Source organism: Phoca vitulina, unplaced genomic scaffold, assembly GCF_004348235.1.
Source record: "Phoca vitulina isolate PV1807 unplaced genomic scaffold, GSC_HSeal_1.0 scaffold81, whole genome shotgun sequence".
Taxonomy (NCBI): domain Eukaryota; kingdom Metazoa; phylum Chordata; class Mammalia; order Carnivora; family Phocidae; genus Phoca; species Phoca vitulina.
In genome coordinates this window covers 2,245,057-2,265,225 of record NW_022589784.1, presented here as the reverse complement: position 1 = coordinate 2,265,225, position 20,169 = coordinate 2,245,057, and the positions used below count along the sequence as shown (strand labels likewise).

At 65.2% G+C, this 20,169-nt stretch overlaps 1 protein-coding gene across 1 annotated transcript; it reads right to left on the bottom strand.

Moving 5' to 3' along the window:
• Nucleotides 1–230: 230 nt before the first annotated feature.
• GNA11 (G protein subunit alpha 11) lies at nt 231–19,955 on the bottom strand. The gene is made up of 7 exons (XM_032394817.1): nt 19,803–19,955; nt 8,015–8,199; nt 5,624–5,778; nt 5,023–5,151; nt 2,046–2,175; nt 1,807–1,960; nt 231–695 (listed from the first exon to the last, which is right to left on the bottom strand). Exons 1-7 carry the CDS (start codon nt 19,936–19,938, stop codon nt 505–507), a joined length of 1,080 nt encoding a protein of 359 aa, XP_032250708.1. The 5' UTR covers nt 19,939–19,955; the 3' UTR covers nt 231–504.
• Nucleotides 19,956–20,169: the final 214 nt, after the last annotated feature.

The window sequence follows — 20,169 nt, the reverse complement described above, 5'->3', positions numbered from 1 at the left end:
GGGCGCCACCCACCCCCACTTCTTGGAGTCCAGGACGTCAATAACTTAGGGAGAGAGAGAGAGAGAGGGAGAGAGAGAGAAGTCACAGTCCGGGGCCTCGCGGTGAGGGCCAGGAGCAAGGGGGGCGGGCCGGCGGGTGGCTCTGTCCCCGCTGGGCGCCGGGGGGCCGCCGGCCTGCAGTGGGGGCGCGCGCGCTCGCGTGTCTCGTCTCCGCTGGTCTCGTCTCCTTCTTTTCCTTTTTTTCTTTTTTTTTTTTTTAATAGAAAAAAGCGAGCCACGAGTCAAGGCCAGGAAAAGGCTGCCGCGCCGCGGACACAGATGAGGAGGTGCACGGGGTGTATAGAAAGAAACACGTACGTCCCCTGATAGCTGTGAAATAAAAACCCTTTGTTAAAAATAGGAAAACAAAATCAACTCGTCTGTGGGCAGAGCCGGGCGGGCTCGGCGCCTGGGGAAGGCCCGCCCGACGGCTGTCCCTGTCCCCTCAGGGCGGCGGCGGCCGGGTCAGACCAGGTTGTACTCCTTCAAGTTGAGCTGCAGGATGGTGTCCTTGACAGCCGCGAACACGAAGCGGATGTTCTCTGTGTCGGTGGCACATGTGAAGTGCGAGTAGATGATCTTGTCGCTGTCGGGGTTCAGGTCCACAAACATCTTCAGGATGAACTCCCGGGCAGCCTGCGCATCCCGCTGCGGCCCTGGGGAGGCAGAGACAGAGGCAGGTGAGCGAGCCCAGCCTGCACCCGCCGGGCGTGGACTGACACCCACGGTGCGCCCAGACACCCACCGGGCGTGGACAGTCACCCGCCGGGTGCGGACCGGCCTCATGAGGGCACCTGCAGATCGCGGACAGACACTGATCATGCGCAGACCGGCCGTGGGCAGACAGACACCCGCTGGGCGCGGACCGGGCACTGGCCAAGCAGGGGCAGCTCCTCCGGCCGCCCCCAGCCTCCAGCAGGGGCCCTGGCGCCCGTGCGGCCCCTCGGCCTCTCAGCCAGCTGCTGCCCACATCCAACACCCCCTCCACCTCCAAACTGTGCCGAGCTTCCCGCCCAGCCCCATTTCACCGCACTGCGCTCCCACCACTTCCCCAACACCGACATCCAAACACGGGCAGGGGCCCACACGCGCGTCCACACGGCCCCACGCGCCCCTGCACACACGTGCACACTTGCACGGCTACCGTCCCAGCTGTGCGCACACGGCGATCGGGCCACAGCCGTGTCCCCGAGGCTCTGGGCCAGCCGGGACCGAGCTGCTGCGGAGGGGTGGCCAGGCCCAGAGTGCCCTAGAGTCCCGTGTCCTGGCGGCAGCTGCGGCTGACGCTCACAGAGCAGGGGTGCCGAAAAGGCAGCTGGGGACGGTCTGCACTCAGTTTTGCCTTCTGTTAGAGCTCAGGCTAAGCCGGGGAGGGGAAGAGGGTCCTGGGTCACCCCCTCATTCCCAGGGCCTCGCTCCTCCCCACTCAGGCTCCGGGCAAGCGGGGGCCTGGGAGCACAGTGTCCCCGTGCATCCCTCCTGCGGCTGTGCACAGACTGTGGGAGATACCCTCTCCAAGAGGACGCCCCCCTGGGACACAAGATCCTTCTGCTCACTAAGGCTGGGGTGGGGGGGGAGCACGGAAGCTCCCCAGCTCGCACGGACCGTGCCACCAGCCTTGGTCAGGGCCCGCACCCCCAAATCACAGAGACACTGAGGCCCAGAGCGTGAACGGGCCCTCCCCGGCAGGATCACGGGGCCCAGAGGGGCAGGGAGCCCAGTCCCTGCTCTGGGTGCTCCCCCACTCCACCGCAGCTCCCGGCTCACCGTCGAACTCGGGGAAGTAGTCCACCAGGTGGGAGTGCAGGATCTTATCCTCCAGCAGGTCCTTCTTGTTGAGGAAGAGGATGACCGAGGAGTTCTGGAACCAGGGGTAGGTGATGATGGTCCGGAAGAGGGCTTTGCTCTCCTCCATGCGGTTCTGTGGGAAGGAAGACGTGAGGATGGACGCTGCCCCCCACCCCCAGGGCCACAGGGCAGGGAGAGCGCGGAGAGGGGTCCCTCACCTCATTGTCCGATTCCACCAGCACTTGGTCATATTCACTCAGGGCCACAAGAAACATAATGGACGTCACGTTCTCAAAGCAGTGGATCCACTTTCTCCGCTCTGACCTCTGGCCTCCCACGTCCACCATCCTGCAGGAGACAGGAGCCCCACAGGGGCTCAGCACCGCGGTCGGCTGTCAAGCCCCTTCCACCAGCACGGCGGCGTCTGCTAGAGCCCGGAGGGCCCCCGGGACAGCCCCTGCCCCCCACATCCGCTAGGGCCAGGAGAACACGCTGCGCCTCAACACCTGCACCTGATGGAGGAGTCACAGGACTAGGGAGCCCGGGAACCCAGGTGCTCCCAGGGAGGGGGGGGGGCGGGACGGGCCGACCCCTGGACCTGAGGTCCCACATCTGAGACCCACCCCCTCACTTGGGCAACGTGCACGCACGCCCACCACAGCGCTGTCTGTGGGACACGGGAGAACGAGATAAACCGAGGACAGCCACGCGACGGACCCGCCTCGGCATCGCGAGGGGGTGGCTCACGGAGCGACACGCTTCCCCTGTTGCCGGGAGCAACGGCAGGTGGCAGTTTCCCGTCCAGCACGAGAAGCACGTGCAACCTAACAGTCCGAACAACAGGCTCCCGGGCAGAAGGGAGCAGCCGGGGGAAGCGAGCAGCAGGGACGCCCCGTCACACTGGACTCACGACAGGCGTCTGCCGCTGGCTACCGGTGAGCTCCCTCAGATTCCTCTGATGAGGAAAAACCACAGCAGGCAAGCAGAGCGGCCCTCAGGCAGGGGTCCCCGCGGCTGGGCCCTGCCCCGGGGGCGCGGGGGCCGCGGGGAGGGGCTGCCGTCAGGGCTGTCCCGGGCACGGCCGGCAGAGCGGGGCCGCCCAGCGGAGCTTGCACCGAGGAGACTCCAGCAAGCACAGGAGGGTGGTGACGGGCCCGGGGCCCCGGGCGAGCCCACCAAGCTCGCAGCAGCAGCTGTGGCCAGTCTGGGGAATGCGCCAGCGCAGACAGGCTCCGGGGCCACGGCCTTTCCGGAGCAGGAGGCTCCCCAGTAAGGCCCCTGTTCGGGACCAGACTCATCTCCTCACACACTGGGGCCGTCAGGCCATTACTCAATGCTGTCCCCGCTCCGGTCAGGGGCCAGGCCACGAGCTCAGGGCCAGGGCCCCCAGGCTGCCCCCATGGGTGCCCAGCTAAGGAAGGGGTGGGCCGGCAGAGGACCGGCAGCGGCAGAGGGTGGGGGCCCATGACAGAGCATAGCGCAGAGCGGGGAGGGGGCACCAGGGAGATGCCAGCCGGCCCAGGCTTGGGGAGGGGAGGGAGGGGGCCGGGCATCCCGGGCAGAGGACCCAGCAGGCACAGGCCGTGCCGCGGTCGGGGCGAGGCCAGGAGGACGCCCCGCGACGGGGGCTGGGGCAGCACTCGTCCCAAGCCCCAGCCCGTGCTCGGCAGGCTCAGCTCCGAATTCAGAGGTCACAGCCCCATCAAGGATCCGACGTAAACAAGAAAGAAAACTCAAACCTGACCCCTCACCAGGAAAGGAAAACGTGCATCAGGCCCGTGCAGGGTGGATGCCTACAGCTTCCAAGACCCCGGGGAACCACGCAGGGCTTCCGACAGAGGCCCGGCGGGTGAGAGAGGGTGCAGAGGGCAGGGAGGGGTGAGGGCAGGCGGCCCCCCCGGCTGAGCTCTGGGGGGTCCCTGTGGCAGGGCGGGTCTCGGGCCAAAGGGCACCTGGAAGCACACCCAAAAGGCTCCTCGGGTGCTCCCCAGAGCTGGCGCTTCGAGGCCACAGGACAGTGGCAAGTGCCACGGCTGAACACCTCCTTGGGACCCCGCCCCAGGAGCATCAATTCCTCCCCAGCGTGAGCTTGCGCTGGGGGAGCAGAGGGCGCCCAGACGGGGTGCTGCGGGCAGTGGAGGGCTCACAGCTGGCAGACGGGACCCGCCCCAGCGTGGGCCTCGGGGCGCTGGGCTAAAACGGTGTCCCCCAAAACCTGGGGACGGGACTGACTTGGGAGCAAAGTCCCTGCAGATGTCATCAGTTAAAACGACATCACATTAGAATGGGGTGGCCCTATCCAATCACCAGTGTTTTTACAGGAAGGGGGATGTCCGGACACAGACACACAAGGACAGGCCACGTGACCACGGAGGCAGGGATGGGGCGAGGGACGCCGAGGATGGCCGACGACCCCCAGGAGCTGGGAGACACGGGGAACAGACTCCCCCTCACGGCCTCAGAAGGAACCGGCCCTGCCCACACCCCGCTCCTCAGCTTCTGGCCTCCTGAGCTGGGACGGCAAACACGCCTGTGGGTTTCAAACCGCCCGTCTGTGGTCATCGGCTGTGGCAGCCCCAGGGGACACACACTTGCCCTTGCCACTCAGCAGCTCCGGATCCGCCATGGCCTCGCTGAGTGGCGGGGCCCGTGTCCTCAAGGACGGCACCTAGTCTACTCCGGCCGCGCCACCTGCCAGGACTGGGCCCCATTCTGCCCACATGCCAGGAGCTACCGTGGGCCCAAGAGCTGGAGTCCGGGAACCACCTGTCACCTGGCTCTGCATGGGTCCCCAGGGCCGCCAGGACCTCTCCACCGCCCCACAGCGTACCCGGCTCTTGCCGCAACTCCAGACCACCTGCCCCACTGACACGCGCCGGCGTCCTCCCTCGTCCACAGTCCCGGCACAGAGGCCCCCGGAAAGTCCTCCCCTCCAGGCCAGCTCCGGCCAGCTCCGTCACAGCCCGTACCACTCCTGGGACACGGATTGCTCTGAGAGCCGGTGACAGTTATTTATGAGCCCGTCTCCCATCCCGGGCTGGAAGCCACCCGAGAGCAAAGACCGGGACCCGGTGACCCCGTCGCTGTCCCCGCAGCAGGTGCCTGGGGGCTGGGACGCGAACAGCCCCCACCGCAGCGCACAGAGCCCGACGCAGCCGCAGCACATGGCCGCCCAGGGCGCCGGGGCACAGGTACCTGAAGATGATGTTCTCCAGGTCGAACGGGTACTCGATGATGCCAGTAGTGGGCACACGGACCCGCAGCACGTCCTGCTGGGTGGGCAGGTAGCCCGAGGTGGCGATGCGGTCCACGTCGGCCAGGTAGCTACGGTACAGCACGGACAGGGCTGCTCAGGCCACGGGCGGGGGGGACAGCCCAGCCACCACGGTCCCCCAAGCAGCCGGAAGGGGCCCGGCACGGTGCCTCACCAGCAGGGACGCAACAGCCCCGAGCACTTGGGACAAGGCAGACCTGGGGTCGGGCAGAGGTGTCCCTGGCCCGCCCTGGCTCCCACGGGACAGGCGGCCACAGGACAGAAGTCAGGCCGGCTCTGGGGGTCTCTCTCACAGGGCTGTCCGAGGACGGCCGCCGCGGCGGGAGGAAGGGGGCTGGCTGGGCGGCCAGGCTGGAAGCGGACTTCTCACAATGAACTTCCCTGCCTGAGCACGGGGCGGACTCACAGAAGAGGCACTACAAGATGCTCCGAAGCGACCGTCTCACGGCAGCCCGGCCCGCCCGCATGCCCGACACGTCCCCTGCGGCCTGGCTGGGTCCGCGGGGCGGGCGCCCTACTCACTACTTGGCGGAGTCCGAGAGCTGGTATTCCCGCCTCCGGTCGTAGCACTCCTGGATGCCAGGGTCATCCCACAGGGTCTTGATGGCGTGCACGTAGCGGTGCTCAAACGTCGTCACCTTCTCCACATCTACCTCGCGGATCAGGAGCGCGTTGGCCTGTGGGGCGGCAGGGAGAGCCGTGGGCTTGCTGGCACCCGGGCCCCGCGGGGCGCCTGCCCGAGGGGGGACCTCTGCCCCAGCGAAGCGCGCGCACACGTCAGGATGGAGCGAGAGTGAGCCGCGGTGGGGGGGTCCCCAAAGCAGGGCCCGAGGGCAAGGCAGCTCCTGGGGCCGGGCCTGCACAGCTGGGGTGCGCCCCAGTGCTGGGGTGCGGCTCTGGGGAGCAGCGGGCAGGACTGGAAGCAACCACACGCACAAACAAGCAGACTCCAAAAAGTGACCGAGGGCCGGACCCGAAAGAACAGAGCAATGAACATACACACCGTCAGCAGCTCCCCGCCCCCGTTTCACAGACTGCCTCAGAAGTCTGTCTGGCCTGCACCCCCTTGCTGGCACACAGCCCCTCAAACCCCAGCAATCTCTGCGGGGACAGTGGGCTGGGGGCGGGGCACCGGCCAGAGGAACCACTCGGGGCACGTGACTCAGGAGACCCCACTTCTCCACGTGCCTGTCGTCCTCAGGGTGGTCCAGCCACACAACCGGCCACCAGCAGAGGGTCTGGGAAGGACACACCTGGGCAGAAGCCAAAATGGGGAACGAGGGAGCCCTAGCCCATGCTCTGAAAGCCAGTGGGCTCCTCCTGGGCTGGAGAGCTGCCCCACACTGCCCACCCCCCAGCTGTGGCCCCCAGCCCTCACCTGCCCCGTAGTCTGCACCTACGGAAGCAGACACCAGCCCCGGAAAACCCCCCTGTCAATGTGTGACGGTCAGGGATCAGGGATCACTTCTATAAAAGCCCAGAGAACCGTGTTTTCAGCTTTGTGGCCCCCATCTCTGCCACTGCAGCAAAAGCCATCAAGGATGACACATAAACAAGTAGGCATCACGTGAACCAATAAAACTATTTACAAAAACACAACACGGTAGGCCACTGCTGTTCTAGATGCCGATGGACATCTATGGTCCGAACACCGGACCAGCTGGACTGTATGGTCTGGATGCTGGAGAGGGCCGCAGCGGAGCAGATCACAGAAACCCAGACCCAGAGGACAAGGGGCTCCAGCAGGCCCCCCAACCCCACACCAGGCCCTGTTGGGGGTCCCCGATCATCTATGAACCCGGGATAGAGGGAGGAAGGTGCCAATTGGAGATATATCAACAACCTGGTTGACTGACCTTCTGAAGCCTCAAAGCAATGGATTCATTTAAACCACTACTGCATAAATATGGACTCCGTGCCTCACGTCAGCTCGAGGCAAACTCCTGGGGTTGAATGAGAAACCCCCAAAAACAGATCTACAAAAGCAAAGCCAAGGGAGGCCACCAGTGAGAGCCCACTGGTGCATGACTGGGGGGAGTGCTGTGGCGAGAGTGGGCCGGCAGCTCCTACCAAGGCAGACCTCGAGCTGCCCTGTGAACCCCCGTGTCCCGGGAGCATGGCCCGGGGAAGTGACAACAGGTGTGCACACAGAAACCTGCATATGAATGTCACCCCAGCAAGGAGACAAACTGGAAAAACCCAAGCATCCATCAGCAGGTGAGCGGATACACACTGCGTGTCCCCCTGCACGCGGGAGCGTCACTCGGCCATCAGGTGGTGAACAGACACGTGAAAACGGCCGCCAGCAGGAGCGAGGCGCCCACACGCGCGGCCCCGGGGACGGACCCCAAGCCCACGATGCTCAGGGAGGGAACCAGACACAGAAGGCCACGTGGGGTGTGAGTCCACGTGGGTGACACGTCCACGGACGGGAAGGGGGCTCGTGGGGGCCCGGGGCTGGGGGAGGGGAGACTGACTGCTGATGGGGATGGGGTTGTTTTTCAAGTGATGGAATGTTCCCAAACTAGACAGTGGTGGTGGTTGCTCAGCTGTGTGTTTAGAAAGCTGTGAATTACACACTCTAAGGGGAGACCTGCCCAGTCAGTGAGTGACTTTGGTCTCGATAAGCCATTACTCAAGAAAAAGGAAGGGAAGTGCCCCACCCCCCGGGATCACCCACCCCGGCAGACACAGTGTGTGAGGGGCCAGGAGCTGCAGCTCACGCTGCCCAGCCCCAGGCCGGCTTCCCCGCGGTCGGATCGGGGCGCTGAGGGCTACCCGACAGGAGGGCTGAGGCTCGGCCAGGACGCGCCTGGTGCAGGCGCTCTGAGAAGGCAGGTCCTGGCAGGGAGGGAAGCCAGGCGCCGTGCTGTGTCCCGGGCGGCCCCTATCCGACGGCACCCCAGGCCTCACCTTGTTCTGCTCGTACTTGTACAGGATCTTGAGGGTCTCCATGGCGCGGATCATGGCCTGCATGGCAGTGAAGATGTTCTGGTACACGAGCTTGGTGAAGCCCCGCTTGTCCTCCTCCGAGTAGCCCGCCCCGTGGATGATCCGCATCTGCTTGATGAACGTGCTCTTCCCGCTCTCGCCCGTGCCTGCAAATGCAGGGCGCGTGAGAGCGAGTCCGGAGCCGAGGCCTGCAGCCCCACCCCGCAGAGAAGGGGCGCTGGGGGTCAGAGCTCAAGAACTCAGCCCTCTGAGGGACTGTGGGACACGCTTGGCCAGCAGGCGGCCACTCTGCGAGGGGCGTCCCCCGCTGTAGCTTGGTCATGCCCCAAGCATACGACCCTTCTACACAATGGGAAAGTGAGGCTCAGCGTTGGGGGGGCATCTGGCACCGAGGTACCAAGCAGGCTGGTCCCCCAAGCATCCTGCCTGGTCAGACAGCAGGTGACCGGCCTCCGCACGCACTCCATACCCCGAGGCCGCAGTGAGGCACGGAGCCGTGGGTCTCCGCCAGGCGTCGCTGCCTCCCTGACCAGTCAGGCTGACCAGCCGCTGCCCCCCGGGGCCATATGCGGCACCCCACACACGACGCCAGCCCCTTAGGACCTGCCCACGCCCACCGGGGACAGCAAGTCCAACTGGACAATGTCCCTGTGGACCCCCAACCATGTTCCTCTTCCAGGAGCCCCACCAGAGTCAACCTTACTTGGGGGCAAGAGTTTAGTACCTGCCCGGAAGCCAGGGCAGCCTAAGGACGGAATCTATCCCCACAACGGTCCTCAAAAGCTCCTTCCCAGTTAGCGGTGAACTCATAAACCCACCCAGCATCACGCCGCCTGCTGAGCACTCCGAGCTCCCCCAGAGTGACCACAGCACCTGGACGAGTCCAGGCCCCGGAGCCCACACCCACGCAGAGGGCCCCCCACCAGCTCCCCACTGGCCCGGGCATCCGCTCTCTTCACTCAGCCCACTGCCCTGGCGCACACAACATCAGACCGTCCTGTCTCCCTTCCCCTCTGCAGGCGTGAGGGGATGCGGGGCTCACCAGGCAGCACGCTGACCCCTCAGCTTCGAGGGATCGGAAGGATCGGCAAGTCAGCGGGAAGGCCATCTGGAAAGGGGCCCCCTGGCCGCTGAGCCCTCATGCCAGCCCCGCTCCAGCACCATGCAGCCCAGGGTCCCCTCCTGCGTCGGCCTCTCCCCACCCCGTCCGGGGGCCAAGCGGCAAGCCTGTCTCCTCAGCTGGCTCACCCCACACTCGGGCACAGCAGCTGTGGGTTCTTCAGACCCACAGACCTCGGCCGCACCCCCTTAAATGCGTGCAGACGGACCCCCGTGCAGCGAGCGCGGGCCGACTCAGCGACCACCTGCAGAGCAGGACAGATGGTGGGGGTCACTTCCAAGACTAGGTCACAAGAGGCGCAGCAGCCTGCTCCACACCGTCGGCACCACTGGCGGAGGGGCCCGGGGGGCGGCCACCAGGCTGCGAGGACGCTAGACCCACACTGGGGAGAGGCGCCGAGCCAGCCGCCGGCTGACGCGCGCTCTGCAGCCTCACGAGGGACCCGGAGCCTGGACCGCCCGGACTCCTGGCCCTCGGAGACTGTCTGCCGGGTGAGGCTAAGCTGGGGGTCATGTGATTACAGGGCGAGAGAGAACTCCGCCGTCTAGGCGCACGCCGCCTCCAACAGCTGCCCATACCCTCACTCACAGGCTGAAGCCCCAGAGCCTCCTCCCGGGGGCTCAGAACCCCCCAAACTCGCCCACCTGCCGCTCTAGGCCTACTTCCACCCCTCTGCCTCTGAGTCGGCCCGCGTCTGCCCACGTCCACACACTGGCCTGAGCGGGGACCCCGTGCGGAAGCCGCCGGCTCACACACCTGTGACGCGCCCCCCGGGCGGGCAGCCCTCCCTGCCCCCGGAACCGTCCCCCCCAGCCGAGGGGGAAGCCTCTCTGCCGGCGTCTGCTGCTGGCCTCCTCCACGGACCGGGGCCTCCGCGACAGACTGGTTCTGTGGGCCCCACGTGTCCACGCTGTCCTGCAGCCTGGAGGCCCTCGGCCCACATCCAAGTAACTGACTGCACTCGGGGACACCCGGGCCACCATTCCCAACATCACAAAGCAGGGGTTTTGGCTGCAATGCTCGTGCCGTTCTGGTACTTTCACCAACTACCTCGGATCCTTCCTGGAATAAATAAAATGACTCTGGGTCCATCATCAAGGAAGGTAATTACCTTCACGCCATCCCCCGTCCGTCCTACTTCAAACAACTCACCTCTGCTATAAAAGTGACCCGAGGCCACCTGCTCACTCCAACCAACACCTCCCCCCCGAGAGTTCCAGGGGCAGGAGGGAGTGGAAGGAGTGTGCCCATGACCCCACGTATCCCCAGAGGGATCCACACTGCTCCCTCACCACACTGCAGGGAGGGGACACGCATGCCAGGAATGCGATTTCTAATGTGGTTTTCTCTTGACCCGCGTCTGTCCCCCTCGGCGCAGCTGACACCAAGCACAGTCATTCTTTGGGGGAGGGGGGGCGTCCCGGGCACTGTGGGGGGTGAGCAGCGTCCCCGGCCCCACCCCAAGATGCCAGGAGCACCCCAGTGTGACAACCCCAGACATCCCCAGACACCGTCCACAGTCCTCTGGGAGGGAGAATGGCCCCGAGTGAGAACCCCTGGTTTTGACAAAACACTATTATAGGAAGGAAAGTGCCCTGCCAGTCCGTTTGGAAGGGTCCCTCCCAGGCAACAGCCAAACCGCGCACACACGAAAGCCAAACTCCGAGACGCAGCCCTAGAGGTCGGCCCGAGGGGGAGACGGGGCAGGCCCCACACTGAGGCCCCCCGACGCCGCCCCGATGCAGTGCCCGCGTGGGAAGGGCAGGCCACGCTCTCGCCCAGGGTGTGGGGAGGACCCAGTGAGGAGAGTCTGCGCATGCCCGGGGAGAAAGGGCCCCGCCTCACGCCACTTTGTACAAAGGAACTCGGGGGCACCTGGGGGGTGCAGTCGGTTAAGCTCGACTCTTGCTTTCGGCTCAGGTCGTGATCTCAGGGTCGAGGGATCGAGCCCCACGTCGGACTCTGTGCTCAGCGTGGAGTCTGCTTGGGATTCTCTGTCTCTCCCTCCGTCTGCCCCTCCGCCTCACGTGCGTGAGCGTGCATGCACACTCTCAAATAAATCTTAAAAAATAAAATTAAAAATGAAGGCAAAAGAGAGAACCAGCCCCCGCTGGAGTGCTCCAGAGACAGTGCAGACACGCTGAGGGGTCACTCACACACACGCTCGCACGCGCACACATGCTCATACGTGTGCGCACCCCCCACACACACGGGCAACTATGTCGACCAGCATGACACCCTGCTGTGAGCCCCAGGAGGGGACGGGCGGTGAGGGGGGCATGTCTGTGAAGGGGCCCTCGATGCCGGGCCAGAGAGCAGCCTCCCATTTAGCAGGAAGCCGGGCCAAGGGAGAACAGCGGCGTCCAGGGCACTGCCCGAAAACTGAAGCCTGAAATGCGGGCTCAGCCCCTGGAGGTGTCGGGGGTCCTGGACAAGGGGCGTGGCCGAGGTCACACGGGTCCCTACCAAGCCCTGCTGGCTAGTCTGCCAATGCCCCCCCGTGGCAGGGTAGCCACAGCCAAGACCACGGCCATGGTCAACCTCCAGAAGAACCAAAACGCACAGAAACAAGGCACGACACCGTGAGGCGCTGGACGTGCTAACTGACCTAACTGAGGCAATCATTTCATGGCACGTCCATGTACCGAATCATCAGGTCGTACCCCGCACGCTCACGCGATATTAATGTCAATCAAATGTCAATAAAGCCGAGAGGAAGAAGGAAGCCAGAGGGAACACCAGGCACACTGGGAAACGGGGCGATCAGTGACCCTGCCCGAGGCAGCCACCACCTTGCCAGGAAGGACAGAGAAAGGAGGGTGTGGAGGGGCGGGTGCAGGGAGGTGACGCCCTGGGAGGAAAGAAGCGCAGTCTCGTGTCGCGTAAGCCCCGGGCCGCCGTCCAGTGAGCAGGGAGCCCGTGAGGCCAGGTGCGGCGGTGCAGCGGGCATGCACCAGCAGGGCCCTCTGCCCTGGCACGGGCCAGGCCCACTGCCCATGAGGCGCCGGGCCACCGCAGCGTCCGGGAGGGAGGGAGGGAGGCTCAGTGCAAGGCTGAGCAGGCCAGAGCAACCCAGGTTAGCTTTCCAGATGCCCTGTTTCCTGGGCCAACTGAGCCACGGCCACATCTGTCCCCTGGGAGCTGGGACTCGGGCCTCTGACAGGATCCCTGGCCCCGGGAACCGCCATGCACCTGACCCAATGTCCACCTGCCCAGAAGCGTCTCGGGGGCAAGGACTGCCTGGACCTCACGGCTGGGCCCCTCTGCAACCAGCCGCTGACCTGGCCCCTGTGCCCTGGCCGATACCCCAGTGCCCGGTCAGCCCAGCATGCCCCGCCTCCCATGGGGCTCTCCTGCCAACCCACGCGGGGCCTTGGCCCTCAGTCTCCAGTCTCCGACTCAACCTGCCCAACCTCAGTCACGCTCCCCCTCAAAGAGATCTGGTCACACGTGCCCTTCTGGCTCAAAAGCAGGGAGAAAAGCAAGGCCCCACCTCAAGCCCAAGCGTGTGACACTCCCAAGACTGAGCCTTGCTCTATGCACACGAGCCGACAGCACCCCACCTTGCCCCCAGCCACGCCGGGGCAGCTGCCCTGGACCCACGAGCTCCCAAGTCGCTCGCTGCAGTGAACACCAACGTCCACTCCAGCACCCACGCGTGGCTTTCAGAGCAGCATTCCCGGAGCCCCTGAGAAGTGGCATCGGCCCAGATGTCCTTCAGGTCCAGGCAGATGGCCACAACAATGGCCCAGCCATACTGCGGAGCGCTACTCGGCACCGAAAAGGATCCCCCGTGGACACAGGGACAGCCGGATGGGGCCCGGGGGACTCTGCCACGCGGGAGCACGTGCTCCATGTCACACACGGCGTGGCGCTGCCAACGCGATGGCATGGAGGATACACTGCTGGGCGCCAGGGGCGGGGGGGCGTGGAGAGAAGGGTGACAGGAGGGTCCCTGCGGTAGGGGGACTCAAGCACCGGGACAAGCGATGAAATCGCGGCACCTCCCCTGAAGGAACCATGCAGCTCCAGGTCCCGGCTGTGGGCTCCCTGGCCGGCCTGCTGCCGGTCGTTTCCAAGAGACGTCCACGGGGCCCTGTGCCACCATGAAATGTAAGCTACCCCAGCACGCCTTCCCAGCACGACTGGCGCTTCCCGCACAGACACTCAATTTCAGGGCTTCCAAGAAGCGCCCCAGCACCCTGATGCCCCACCCGTTCTTCCTCCAGACGACGCCACCCAGTCACCCCTCTGTGAGGTCTGCTCTTCCCCATGTGTCTGCACGCTGGGCTGGGGCTCTGCTCACAGCCCCCTGCCCTGGCCCCTAGCACAGGCCGGCTCACGGAAAGTATGGCACAAGCGTTTTATGAATGAACAGAAGGAGCTGGGCCCCAATCCAACATACTGGCTCCGTTGAGCATCTCCCCTGGGTCCCCCGCATCCCTGTGCTGGGCAGGGGACTCGATGGGTCGTTACTCCAAGAACAGGGGGCCCTTGGTACAGCCCAGCCTGGCACCTGCCCCGCAGGGTCAGATGGAGCACGGCATGGGCTGGGAGCCTGTGGACGCCCTCTGGGCGTGCTCTCACACGTCACCCTCTGGAGGGCCAAGTCTGACCTATGCCCAGCAGAGACTAGCTGAAGAAGAGGGAGAGTGGGAAGAGAACCCACTGTCCCCCCTCCTCGGGGGCTGAGATCTAGGAGGGGGGCTGGGGAGAAGGAAGTCTGAGCCCCAGACCCAGGAGGGCAGGGAAGGGACTCCAGACTCCCAAGGGCTGAGGCCTCCAGGGCAGGAAGGATGGGGCTGGTCTCATCTCCCTGAGACTCAAGGTAAGCCACTGAATCCCGGACCCCAGGGGCAGGCAGCCAGGCGGCCCAGGACTGTGGGGTGTGGGCAGTGAAGCCAGGAGCCGCCAGGACCGCAGGAGACCGATAAGAGCACCCTCCCAGGGGACCTGGGGCTCCCGGAAACCCAACAGGGACCTCGAGCTGTGTGGACAGGTCTGAGATCACAGATGGGACACTGTCCTCTACCCAGGGGGACAGAGAAAATGGAAAACCCTAGAGCAGCTGAGGATGGTGGTTACACGCCCCTACTCACTCACTCATTGGGTGACACAACTGTCAGGGCACCGCCTCAGGGGAGGTGCGGGAACTGAGACACAGAGAGGGTCGGTGGCTTCGCTGAGGTCACACAGCCAGCGACCTCAAAAGACGGGGGCCACCTGGGCTCGGTGCTTGGGGGCAGCGTCGGCGACAGGGCCTCCGGAGAGAGCAAAGGCGCCGGGGGAACCTGCCCTGAGAAGGCAGGGCAGGTGGCCACCCTGGCCGAGTCGGCCGGGGCCTCTGCGGTGCAGACACTAGCCGCCCCTCAGCTGGGCCACGCCTACTGTACCCCGAGGCCCAAAGGTGGGGCTGGCCGTCCCTGCTGATTTCGATGAGTGTCCTCCATTCAACACGTGTCCTCTGAGGCCCCACTTTTGTCCCCAGTGTGCTGAGTCTTACTGTAGCCCTTCCTGGGGCACCCCGACAGTCAGGACACTGTGAGCCCCCGGTCCTGCCCAGCACCCCCATCCACCCCAGCTGGAGGGTGAGGACAGAGCTCCTTCACGGAGGCGCAGATGAGGGGACAGATGGCAGAGACGGAGAGAATCTCCGGAGCCCCACCTGCCTCCCACCGACACCCTTGCCCCAAAGGCCTCGGGGAGCGGCCTGACCGCGGCCCCCAGGCAAGCCGGCCAAGAGCAGCTCCTGCCGGGCCCCGCCGGAGGGGTTTACGTGGTGCGCAGCGCACCACCCCGCTGCGAGCAATCAGAAACGGTAACGAGGAAAGGCACTGAGACTCCCTCCTCTCTGAGGACCAAGCTCAAGACAGGAGGCCCTGCTCAGGAGAGCAGAGGGGACCGCCAACCAGGGTGGACAGTGTGGTCGGATGCAGACAATCCTGGTGGCACCCCCCGCCCCGTCTGACCCTCACAATCATCCTAGAAGGTCACTGTGATTATCTCCACGTCACGGGAGTCAGATGGGAACAGACGCCCCACTCCAGCACTTTCCGGCTCGGTCCTGGTGGGGACATGCACCTCCCAGGGCTGTCTCAGCGGCTTTCGCAAGGGACCGTCACCAGCAGTGACAGGACAAAACAGCTCCCTCTGCCTGCCGAGTGCCCGCCGTGCCGCAGGCCTCCGCCGCATCATCCCACCGAACCCTATGACCGTGCCTCAGGCCCGGGGCGCCAGCCCACGGGACGGACAAGGAAGCGAGGACGGGAGACACGGCCTCGCCCCAGGGCGAGTGCCCCAACTGCTCCGAGGGGAGCCCTCAAAGCCAGCCCCCCACGCCCACTTGCAGGAGGGCCTCCCGAGGAAGGCCACTGCGAGCTCTGGCCCCTGGAGTCCCTGTCTGCTCACACGCCAGGTGGCAACAGGCGCCCCCAAGCAGGCAGTCGTGTCCAGACGGGCTGTGAGCACCCGAAGCTCGGGTGGCGGGGGAGCCAAGTCACTCCCACCCCACTTCCCGGGGGATCTGAATTCGATTAAAGCAAATTGGAGTCACTCAGCAACATTTCTAAGGTCAACGGCTCTGCCCTGTGGGCCAGGGTGGCGGCGACCCGAAGGTGGGGGACAGTGGCGGGAACGAGCAGGAGCCTGCATGGCAGGTGAGTGGCCGCAACGTGAGGCCACAACGACGACCGGCCAGATGCCCTCCAGGGGACAGATACAGTGGCCCCGGGGCGACAGAGAGGCCCAGGAGCACGGGAACTATAAACACCTGTGAGTGGTTGCACAAACTCCCCAAACCAGCAAGCCTGAGGCCCGGACCCCGGGTCTGTGAGCAGCCCGAGTCCCGCCCCCAAAGCAGCCTGCATGCAGCGCCTCCGGGGCCGTGGCACGCTGCTCACCTCCCCAGCTGGCAGGGCCCTCAGTTAACAGGCCACCACGGCGGGCCGGGCACCAGGGATGGGACCGCTCCTCCCAACGGCTGCCCGACTGCTGTCCAGCTCCGGCCACCCCGCCCACCCTGGGCTGAACTTTGCACCCAGCGCCATCTGGGACAGAGAGGGACAAACACACCCCCCCAGCCCTCCTCCCCGAGGTCTCCTGGAAGCTCCTGTCTGGCTTCGCTGCACGCCGCTCCAAACACCCCGGGGCCACCAGCAGCAATGCCGGTGGCCGTGCTCCTGGGGCTGCATGGAGCAGGGCTCCACCGCAAAAATACGAAAGTGAAACCTTCTGTGGTTAAATACCTAAGACGGAACACTTCCTCATGTCCCACCGCAGAGACCGGCCCACCAGCGGTCCGGGGCACACAGGGCGGGAGCAGAGCCGGGGAGCACTGTGATCATCTGTGCCAATGTGAGTTCAGAGTCTGGCCCTGGCCCCAGTGACCCCCGTGACCCCAGCGGCCCCAGCGGCGGGACACACATGGCGGCTGGTGGCCGAGCTCGGAGGGCCCCACGCTAGCTGACCTCTATCAGGCCCATGGCAAGGCGGGGAGAGAGCCGTGAGCTGGCACTGGCGTCGTCCGGGTACACGCAGGGAAACTGAGGGAGAGGGCGGCCTCAGAGCAACCCCGCAGCACTTCCAGGCACCATGCCCAAAGAAAGCGGACCGTTTGGGCAAAGAAACTTAATTTAAATTTAAGGGGCATAAGGCACATGCTGGGGTGGGTCACGGTCCTAACACAGCCCAGGGGCCATCCAGGGGTGCACGAGAGGCTCCCCGAGGGTGCTTCCCGCTCCCCCAGGCGGCAGGGGATGCAGCCTGACCACTCTGCCTGGAGCCAGTGACCACACTCCACTCCGCGCCTCAAAGCACTGGGAGGCGCGCCCTTCCCACCAGAGCCACCACACCCCATGCCAGATTCTGGGCCTTTTCACTGCCCTTTGGGGGCCGGCACAGCCGACAGGAAGCCTGTGGAACTGACCGCCCTGCTTTATTTAGAAATCCCAGAGCCGCGCCGGCTCAGCCGGGCCAGCACGCTGCACCTCCAGTGACCAACGTCCCCGTGGAAGACCTCGATTTTCAAACAGGAAACCTGCCCTAAGGAACAGACAAGGGGCCTCCTCTGTGGTTTTCTACCAAGTGACAGAAACACGACAGCAAAGGACTTGCCCAGGACAGGTCATGGGAGGCAGAAGCCAGCCGGGCCGGCCTGGGACCCCCACCCCAAGAGCTCCTAACTGGGTTTGCAGCATCCCCCCCGCCGACCTCAGGGTTCCGTTCCCTAAAATGGGAGAACGGTAGTGAGTTCTCAGGACTGCACACTCGCTGCACAGCCCTGCCCCCCACTCCCGTTCCCGACCAGACTAAACGCTAACAACAACTCGGCCTGGAGCAACAGCACCTCACGGAGCTCAACGCCTGCCTTCTACATGTCCAGACGCACCGTGCGCACTGCATGCACACGCACACACAAGTACCCACTTCGTAAGCACCCCCGAAACACCCGCTGACCACACCCCAGTTCTACAAGGCGCATTTGATACCGTGCACCACAGGGCACTGGGGGGAGGGGGGCCCAGCAGGCAGTATCTGGGGGCGTCTGTGGCTGTCATGACTGGGGTGCTCCTGGCATCCAGTGCGTCGGGCCAGGGATGCTGCTCAGCCCCCACCCCAGCATTGACAGCTGTCTTCCTCCTGCCACAGACCTCCGCTTGGGACCTGCAAGCTCACTCCTTCCTCATTTTCCCACCTGCCCCCCGATACCTAGAACTTAACAACCCCCTGAAATGGGTGCATGATTCCCCATAGTGCAGGCTGGCAGGGGGAGGGCTAGGTGCTTCTCTAGGGTCACAGGGCGGCGGCAGTGTGGGACCGCAGACAGGTACTCCTGCTGCCGACACCCCAGCCCACAGACAGGCACGAGACACTTTGGGCAGGTGGCCACGCTGGGTCTCCCAATCCAGGGAGACTGCAGATACACACCAAGGCTGCAGAAGCGTGAGCTGCTGACCTGCCTCCCTGAACCCCAGCTCAAGCCAAACCTTGGGTGCTCAGGACAGGTGGCAGGGGCATCTGGAGGGTCATGCAGCCCCCAGGCAAAGGATCAGGCAATATCGTTAACACGCCAGTAACTTCTAAAGTCCCCGTCCCATAATCAAGTCTGTGTCACACTGCAAAACCAGCCAGTGCCACGCTGTCCCCCCAGAGGCCCCCCAGAACCCACTGCAAGTCTCCTCCAAACTTGAAGGTTACTCTCTGTCTTTTCTGCAAAGTTGGCCCTATCATATAGTCTTTAAGTAAACTGAAACATGTCTGTAAAAAAAAAAAAGAAAAAATAGGGAAGGTACTTCATCAAATGGAGGGCCCAGCAGGGCCACTGCAGGAGAAGCAGTGCATTCCCGCCAAGACCTGCGGCCTCCCACAGGGCCACCAACACGGCTCATTCACCTGCAGACTCCGCTCCTCTGAGCCCTCCACCACCCTTCCAGCGCACCCCTCTGTGACAGGGCCCCCTCCCACCTGGAGCCCATCCAAGCTACCTCTGAGGGCGGGGAAGCATTTCCACCCTTCCCTGCAGTGCGGGAATGAAGCAGAGCTCAGGAGAAGGGCAGGGCAAGGGATTCTGTTTTGTAAACGACCTTCCTGTCTTTGGCGGTGGAGTCCTTCAACAACCCTCCTCTGGGTGACAGCACTTTGCCAACAGCTGGGCCGACGTGCTCCCTACAACAGGTGTGCCCTGGGGAGATGGAGACCGGGACCCTGGAGACTGGGACAGGAATTTTCTCCAGGAGGGAGAGGACCTGGGAGAGCAGCTCCCACCAAGACGAAAGGAAAGGGTTTGGGGAAGGGTGGTGAGCTGGCCGGCTCTGAGGATCCGCAAAGGCTCCTGCGGGGCCCCCGCCCTGGCCTCCGCCTAAAACAGGAGCCCCAAGGGAAGGAAAGGCTGTCCTCTCCCGCAAGGGGTGTACCCCATTCAGGAGGGAAACAGTTTTCCCACAGAGGGAATGGGGTGCTGGAGGGGGACAGACCCCGCACGCAGGAACAGGGCTCCACCTGCTGGGAAGAACCAAGACAAGATCCTGGGAGGTGAGGGGCACAGCTTGTGGACTGCAGCCCAGAGCTCTGGCCCTGAACAGATGCTGGGGCAGCGAGGGGGGTACATCCAGTAGAGCAGGGACAAAGGGCCAGCCCTGTGTGGGCAAGGGGATCGCTGGCTGAGAAGTGGCACAGGGTCGGCCCTCGAGGGTTCTGGGGCGCCCCCCGACCCCGGACAGCAGAGGCAGGGCCTGCCCCTGAAGGAGCCGGGGGCCTGGTCTGGACAAGAGAGGCAGGGCTGACCCCACAAGGACCTGGACACCTGAGGTGCACAGCAGAAGCAGGGGCTGGCCCTGGGGGACTCCGGAAGCCCCACATGGGCAGCGCAGGCACGGCTGACCCTGGAGGAACCTAGGGCCGGATCCGGACCTCACAGGCAGGGCTGACACCCCCCGACACGCACCCAGGGGCTGGGACCGGCGGTGGACAGCACAGGCGGGGGCCGGCCCCGCAGGAGCCTGGGGCGTGCTGCGGACTGCACGGGCAGGGATGCGCACGGGCCGCGGGCAGCACGGCAGGCTCGGCCCCACCCGGCCCGCGCCGACACCCGCTGCTGGCCCGCAGGACCCCGGCAGGCCCGGCCCCACTCACCGAGCAGCAGCAGCTTCAGCTCGCGCCGGGCGTCGCGCTTGTCCCGCCGCAGCTGCTTCTCGATCTCGGCGTTGATCCGCTTGGACTCCTTCACCTCATCGCTGAGGCAGCACGCCATCATGGACTCCAGAGTCATCGTCCCGGCCCCGGCCGCCCGCCGGCCGCCCCCGCCGCCGCCCCCCGGCCCGGCCCTGGCCCGGAGCCGCCCCGGCCGCGCCCGCCTGGCCCTCGGCGTTCGGCCCCCGGGCCGGCCGGTCCACCTCGGCCGCCTGCGAGCGCCGGTCCCCGCTTGGCCGCGCACTCCCGCCCAGCTGCCCCGCGCCCGCGCCGCCGCCGCCGCCGCCGCCAACCGCAGCCGCCGCGACCA

Excerpts from the sequence above, each read along its gene's own strand:
- GNA11 (XM_032394817.1), bottom strand. The coding sequence starts at position 19,938 with ATGACTCTGGAGTCCATGATGGCGTGCTGCCTCAGCGATGAGGTGAAG. Across the intron at positions 5,152-5,623 it reads CTCTCGGACTCCGCCAAGTA|CTACCTGGCCGACGTGGACC; the intron begins GTGAGTAGGGCG and ends GCTGTACCGTAG. Across the intron at positions 696-1,806 it reads CTACTTCCCCGAGTTCGACG|GGCCGCAGCGGGATGCGCAG; the intron begins GTGAGCCGGGAG and ends CTGCCTCCCCAG.